Source organism: Maniola jurtina, chromosome 17 (assembly GCF_905333055.1).
Source record: "Maniola jurtina chromosome 17, ilManJurt1.1, whole genome shotgun sequence".
Taxonomy (NCBI): Eukaryota; Metazoa; Arthropoda; class Insecta; order Lepidoptera; family Nymphalidae; genus Maniola; species Maniola jurtina.
This window is the reverse complement of record NC_060045.1, coordinates 6172276-6179884: the sequence shown is the minus strand read 5'-3', so window position 1 is coordinate 6179884 and position 7609 is coordinate 6172276. Positions and strand designations below refer to the sequence as shown.

General features: G+C 35.6%; 1 protein-coding gene across 1 annotated transcript; it reads left to right on the top strand.

The window, feature by feature from the left end:
- Nucleotides 1-58: 58 nt before the first annotated feature.
- LOC123873642 (cytochrome P450 4C1-like) lies at nt 59-6932 on the top strand. Its single transcript, XM_045918597.1, has 10 exons — nt 59-397; nt 1334-1423; nt 1513-1623; nt 1959-2144; nt 2386-2582; nt 3331-3385; nt 3587-3764; nt 4598-4749; nt 5660-5842; nt 6696-6932. Exons 1-10 carry the CDS (start codon nt 241-243, stop codon nt 6842-6844), a joined length of 1458 nt encoding a protein of 485 aa, XP_045774553.1. The 5' UTR covers nt 59-240; the 3' UTR covers nt 6845-6932.
- Nucleotides 6933-7609: the final 677 nt, after the last annotated feature.

Below are 7609 nucleotides of genomic sequence, written 5' to 3'. Positions count from 1 at the left end.
ATTTATGTATTGTAGCAAAGTATTGTACACTTAACATTAAGGTGTTAATATAACTACAACTGTGTTACTATAACTACCAGTGTTCGCGCGGATTTTGTAGCGAAAACCGACTTAATAGGAATGCGTACGTTTGCATCTTATACAAATTATTGTATTCTATATAGGTATATATTATTTATACTTTTTTTTATAACACTTGTAATTTTATAGGGTCTACAAGGCCCTATAGGCTTTTCCGAAATGCTCAGTTTAGTTATTTTGTTCCTTTTATCGTGTGCATATTATATTTATTTTCGACGAATTAGAAAACCACTTTATGAGCTTTCCCAAAGTTTACCAAACATTGGATGTTTACCGATTATTGGACATACACATTGGTTTATAGGAGGTCCTGAAAGTAAGTATTACTAGAATATATCAAATGTAAAAAAAAACTTTTATACTCATTGCTTTTATTGACGTAACATAAAAGTAGTGTCTATCTGTCTGTTCCTTTTCACAATCTATTGATGTTCATGAAAGGTACAGAGAGAGTTTGTATTTTTTTTACTTAAATACGTTTAAATCTCAGGCACTTAAAAGCTTGAGTTATTGAAAAGCTTGGAGCGTTTTTTCAGAAATAGATTAAGCAGTAAAATTAGGCAACACAGACGCCTCAGATTAAGCTTTTTATTTCCTAAGCAGAGTAATAAAATTAGTATGTTATACATATGAACGCAGCTTTGATTGCTCTAATCACATAATGATAGGGGTTTTCTTTGAACAATCATGCGATGGGTATAACCACTTGGCATTGGCTATCACGGCTTTTTAAATTTATTATCAAACTAGAGAATGCCCGCGACTTTGCCCGCGTGGATTTAGGTTTTTAAATATCCCGTGGGAACTGTTTGATTTTCCGGGATAAAAAGTTGTCTATGTCAATTACAGGGACGCAAGTTACCTCGGTACCAAATTTCATACAAATCGGTAAGCGGATTTTGGGAATCCCGTGGGAACTCTGATTTTCCGGGATAAAAAATAGCCCGTGTCCGTTCCCGGGATATAAGCTAACCCTGAACCCGTCAGAATCGGTTAAACTGTTGGGCCGTGAAAAAGTAGCAGACAGACAGACAGACACACTTTCGCATTTATAATATTAGTATGGAAGTAAGACTTGTTTGTCGATTTAAAGGTTCAATTGTGGCCTTTTCGTTTCCTTCAACCTTCAACCTTATCAGTACCTACCTATTAACTTATATTGCACATATCTATATTTTTGTTTTTAATTTTTTAGCTCACTCTTAGGTACTTATTTACTGGAGAATTTAATAAGAGTGTTGTATTGTTTCAGGAGTTTTAAAAAATATACAGCATCTGGCCGGCCTGGTAGACGATTCGGGTGGGGTTAGTAAAATTTGGATTGGTCCATCTTTATACATAGGTAAGTAAGATTTTTCCTACAATCTTATTAATTTATGTTCTAAGATAAATTACTAATAAATAATATTTGTTTATATAAAAATATTTCAGTTTCATTTAATCCCGATGATGTTCAAAAGATTTTGGAGAACTGTTTACAAAAGGATTCATCGTACAGATTTCTTCAAACTTGGCTAGGGAACGGTCTCTTCGTTGCACCAGGTAGGGGCTAAGCTCAATAGGTTCAGTAAAATATTTAAAGGTAAGGAAAATATAGTGATTAAATTAATGGCTCCAGTTGGAATAGAATAGGATATTTATTTTTATTAAAATAAACTCTTACAAGTGCTCGTGTCTGTCTCTGGGTAACCTACTTACATAAAATTCCTTGCAAAATTCTTAAAAAATCAATGCATCTATACACTGAAAAACAAGTAATGCAAACCACATTCGGGTTTTTTTTTTTAAACTTTTTAAATAACTTATTTTTAAAACAACTACTAGTGTATCTTTAGGTAGGTATTTGATTGAAAAATATTATTTTATTGTTATTTCAGTGGATCTATGGAAGGCACATCGTAGAGTGCTGTTGCCCGTATTCCACAGTCGAATAATTGATGATTTCATCGATGTTTTCGGCGAACAGGGAAACGTATTGGTGACGCGTCTGAAAGAACGATTAGACAAGCCGAAGTTCGACGTGTTCAAATATATCACTTCATGTATGCTGGACATTGTGTTTGGTAAGTCCTGGTAGAGTTACCCATTTAGTATCAGTCCTGAAAAATTGTTTAATATTGTATTACTCTGTACCTGGAATGTAAGATTAATTACTCAAAAAACCGTTCGATATTAGGTCTTGCGCTTTTCACTAGTCATCATTTTTTTTTTTTTACTGATTTCCAAATAACAACCCTCTGCGCTTTTCAAATTTGTCTCCCTTCAATAAAAAATAGGTAAGTAGGTATAGAATTTTTTTTACAGAAACAGCTATGGGCGAAAAAATGGACGTGCAACATAACCCCGATACACCATACTTGCGCGCGCGAAACTCTGTCATCTCTATAATTGGGATGCGATTGTTCAAAGCTTGGATGCAACCTGATGTTCTTTTCAACCTTACCTCTTATTCCAAGCTACAGAAAGAAAATATCGATCTAACGCACAAGTTTACGGATGAGGTGAGGGTTATACCATTTTTAATTGATTTTCGTTCTGTTGTACGGTAATTTAATATGAGGCTTAAGGGGCGCTTAATAAAAGCTGAAGTTTTTAAAAAACTTCAACTTTTATTAAGGTCTAGGTAAACGAGATCTTATGTGTGACAAACTTTTGCAAATATATATTGAGAATATATTACCTAATTATCTTTTGATGATCAAATTGCAAGCGTAGGTATACTTATACCCTCTACTAAGTGAAAACTACAAAGACAATAATAGGTACTGAATATTATATTTTAGACAAAGTACAAACTTTCTTACCTACTTACACATTTTAAAGCCGGTACTTAACATAATTTTACATATTATATAACACTAGCTGATGCCCGCGACTTCGTTTGCGTGGATGTAGGTTTTTTTAAATTCCCGTGGGAACTCTTTGATTTTCCGGAATAAACAGTAGCCTATGTGCTAATCCAGGGTATAATCTATCTCCATTCCAAATTTCAGCCCAATCCGTCCAGTAGTTTTTGCGTGAAGGAGTAACAAACATACACGCACACACACACACACACACACACACACACACACACACACACACACACACACACACACACACACACACACACACACACACACACACACACACACACACACACACACACACACACACACACACACACACACACACACACACACACACATACAAACTTTCTCCTCTATAATATTAGTGTGATAATTTTATTCTCATTTGATCTTGTTTTAGGTAGTGAGGAGAAAAAGAATATTATTCGAGGAGAAAGGCCCCGTGCAAAAATATGGTAAGGTAATAATATAAGGTTTCATCAGCTTATATTTAGATAAACCACCTACTCACAATATTTTATTTTCATGTGATCAAACTATTACAATGTCTTTGGCCAACGTTCGGATTTAATATTTTTTTTAAACCGTAAGTAATTAAGTACCGTCTACAATTATTTTGAAGGTACTACTTCTGATTTTGATTGTTTTATTTCTAGGTCGTCGAGACCTTTTGGAGCTTTTACTGGACAAAGAAATGAAGTTCACAGACGAAGAGTTGCGGGATCACGTAGATTCTATTACGATTGCTGGAAATGATACTACAGCTTTGGTCATATCTTACGCTCTGTTATTGCTTGGCTCCCATCCCGAAGCACAGGAAAGAGTTTATTTAGAGTAAGATAAATGAACATTTTATTTTATAAAAGAAAAATTACTAAGTAATTACTTATCTACTGTAAGGTTATTTTTAAAAATTGATTTAAGTTGTCAAAAATAATATAAAATTATTAATTTACCTAATGCAGGTACTTTGATAAAATCGATATTTGGCTCATTCGATGTCATACAATCTGTTGCTAGGCGGTCAACAAGATTGAATTGCATAAATACGGGTGTTTCGAAGGTTTTAGTTTAGTCTCCTTCTGAGATTCGGAGCGATATCGCATATTTTCGGTATTTGGATTGTGAACTGAATAATTAGATGTTGTGATAGCAATCACGCTCTAATTAAATTATTTATTTTGGCATTAGTTTGTTTAGATTAAAACTCTCGGATAACCTTACACATTAAACTTGTGTTTTTTGTGTTGGTTTTGGAGAGAACATTCCAATAATTCGATAAAAATAATTAAATAATACCTGCTTTTCTGAGTGACGCCAATACTACTATTGATAAGTAAATTAATATTTTAATATAAGCCCAAAAATATTTGTTGAAAAACAGCTGATAGAAATATAAATATTATGGTGGTCATAGTAGCCATATTAGTAAGATTGAAATCTGTAAGGTCGCCGGTTCAAACTCCACCCGTTGTTGGTTGCACTATTGATGCATTTATCTACTTCTATCTGAACAAGCTTTACGATAAAAAAAAAAACCAGAAGAATTCTAGCATTAAGTCTTAGACATTTCGGTTTAAATAAATTTATTCTCAAAAGGAGAGTATCATTTGCTTAGGATTCTTTAGGTTTAGATAATTGGTCATAAATTCCTCTTATTGATTCAGATTAAAGGGTATTTTTGGAGAGTCATCAAGAGCCCCAACTAAAGAGGATGTCAATAAAATGGATTACTTAGAGAGAGTAATCAAGGAGACCATGAGATTATACACTGTTGTCCCGATCATCGGCAGGGAGACGCAAAAAGAACTAAAGCTCTGTAAGTGCATTTTTAGGGTTCCGTAACTCCATAGAACCCTTATAGGATCACTTCGTTGTCTGTCTGTCTGTCTATGTGTTGTGTTTGTTACCCATCAAGTGAATCAAAACCTACAGGGTAATTTCCCGTTGACCTATATAACGTGCTTCATACAGCAAGTTCCGAGTGGCAATGCCGCGAAACTATTGGATCAAAAACCTGTCGCACTTATGACCTTTTTCTATAAACACGCCACACACACCAAACGCATGTGAATAACCGTATCACGCGAATATGATAATTAAGTGCTAAACGCCTTTAGCACTTAATTTTTGCGTACTTTGACTGTACGTACATATAGCTACGCGTAATCGTGTACTCAGTGTCATATCCTGCAATGAAATTTCCGTCGTGTGTTGCAAACCTTATGAGAATAAGTTTATACTAACAACTAGCTGATGCCCGCGACTTCGTTCGCGTGGATGTAGGTTTTTTTAAATTCCCGTGGGAACTCTTTGATTTTCCGGGATAAAAAGTAGCCTATGTGCTAATCCAGGGTATAATCTATCTCCATTCTAAATTTCAGCCCAATCCGTCCAGTAGTTTTTGCGTGAAGGAGTAACAAACAAACACACAGACACACACACACACACATACACACACACACACACACACACACACACACACACACACACACACAAACGCATACATACAAACTTTCTCCTTTATAATATTAGTGTGATATCATGAAGAGGTTAACGTTAATTTGTGAGATTGTATGTAGGGAGTCTACTAATCCACAATTAGCTAGCGTGGCGAATGGCACAAGCCCCTCTCATTCTTTGTAAATTGGCTAAGGCCTGGTTTTTCCAGGTGGGAGGCTTTTTTAATAATCATCGAATTAACTGAGTATATCAATTCCTTGTTTTAGCTACATGCACCATTCCAGCGGGTGTGGGTTGTGCTGTGCTACCATTCATAATGCACAGGTCAAAACGTATCTGGGGACCTGACGCTGACGTTTTCAATCCAGATAGATTTTTACCTGAAGCCAGTGCGAAGAGGCATCCATGCTCCTATATACCCTTCAGTTATGGAGCTAGAAATTGTATAGGTAAGGTGTAACCCACAGAATCAGTATGCAGCATTAGTAGGTATTTATGTAGGTACCTACCTATATACGAGTGGTATCGGTGAGGCACTGTGACAAGTCGTCACATACGCTTTCCTTGTAGTATCGATAATTATTATTTAAATTGGGTAACATTCATGTACCAAATTAATTAACCACGATAAATCACAAGTGTAAATTAAAAATTTATAACACCCCCGACAAGTGAAGGTTACAGTAACTAGAAAAGAGCTGATAACTTTCAAACCGCTGAACCGAATTTCTTGGATTATAGCTAAGAATAGGTACCCCCGATCAAGCCACCTTTCAAACAAAAAAAACTAAATTAAAATCGGTTCATTAGTTTAAGAGCTACGATGCCACAGACAGATACACAGACACACACGTCAAATTAATAACACCCCTCTTTTTGGGTCGGGGGTTAAAAACAAAATTAAAATAGTTTCTATTCAATCAAACTTTTACAAGTAAGTATTTGTGAATCGCCAAATGCATTACTGGTTCGGAATGCCTTTTCTAGCGAGAAGAACCAGCAAGAAACTCGGCGGTTGCTCTTTTCAAAGATTTGTTATACAATATTATGCCATGTAAAGTTATTGCAGTCTCACGCATTGCTGGATCGAGCTGCAGGTCAAATCCACGCTCTCTTATCATTTACATAATCTTCGATTGTATAATGTTATGCTTCTTTCAAAGAATAGTTTTAGTACTTTTACCTTTTAGATATTTTAAACTTGATACTTAACCTACGTAAACTTAAAACTAAAGCTGGACCAAACCAAAGCTAAGTGCTTACCTTATCCCCTGGAAACTAAATAAGCGTGTTTGTTTCTAGGACGTCACTTTGGAATGATAGCAATGAAGAGTATCCTTGCAAATGTTCTACGAAGTTACAAAGTTACGTCCAGTACTTGCGATCGTCTAAAGATTGAAATACTCCTGTTTCCAGTTTCAGGACACATGATTTCTATAGAAAATCGTTAGTCCTTCAAAAAAAAAAAGTAGGCTGTCCACAGTGTAGTTCTAACTAGTTTACGGAGCTGTAAATATGAAATCCTGCTTTATTTTATTAATAAAATAAAAATAATTATTTTTGAGTTTTATTATGTCTATTGTACCTAAGTATTTAGCGGCAAAAAAAGAAAACTAGGTTAATAAAGAAATGAAAAACCGTAATAGGTGAACCGAATACCGGTAATAAAATTACAAGATAAACTTTACTTTGTTAAAACCATCTTCATCATCGACAACCCATCGCTGGCGCACTACTGAGCATGGGTAGAGTGAACTAGAGTGAGGGAACGCTTGGCTTGAACCTGAATCGACGATTAGTCAATATTAGGGTATGGGTGACGTAAAATCAAAGAAAAATAGTCGTTTCATAGTCTACCCAGCGTCAAATGAAGGTAACATTCGACGCCTGCCAGTGACGTCGATGTTTTGTTATTTATGTTCCCTAACTGTCGTAAACTGTGACATGGATCACGGTTTGGCCATAGTCTACCACGCTGGCCAGATTGGCAGACTTCTCACACCTTTGAGAACATTAAGGAGAACTCACAGGTATACAAGTTTCCTCACGAAGTTTTCCTTCGCTGTCAAAGCTAGTGAAATTTTTGATTGCTTAAAATTCATATAACTCTAAAAAGCTTGGTGCGTGCCCAGGCTGACATCGAACCGCCCCGATTATGAGGCCAACCGCCTAGGCTATCATCGTTAAAGTATATGGTATATTTTGTGGAATTAGGT

What these genes read in the sequence shown, in the direction of transcription:
- LOC123873642 (XM_045918597.1), top strand. Translation starts at nt 241, where the DNA reads ATGCTCAGTTTAGTTATTTTGTTCCTTTTATCGTGTGCATATTATATT. An exon ending in TGGTCCATCTTTATACATAG is followed by an intron (nt 1,424 to 1,512) that starts GTAAGTAAGATT and finishes AAAATATTTCAG; the next exon opens with TTTCATTTAATCCCGATGAT. An exon ending in AGGCCCCGTGCAAAAATATG is followed by an intron (nt 3,386 to 3,586) that starts GTAAGGTAATAA and finishes TTTTATTTCTAG; the next exon opens with GTCGTCGAGACCTTTTGGAG.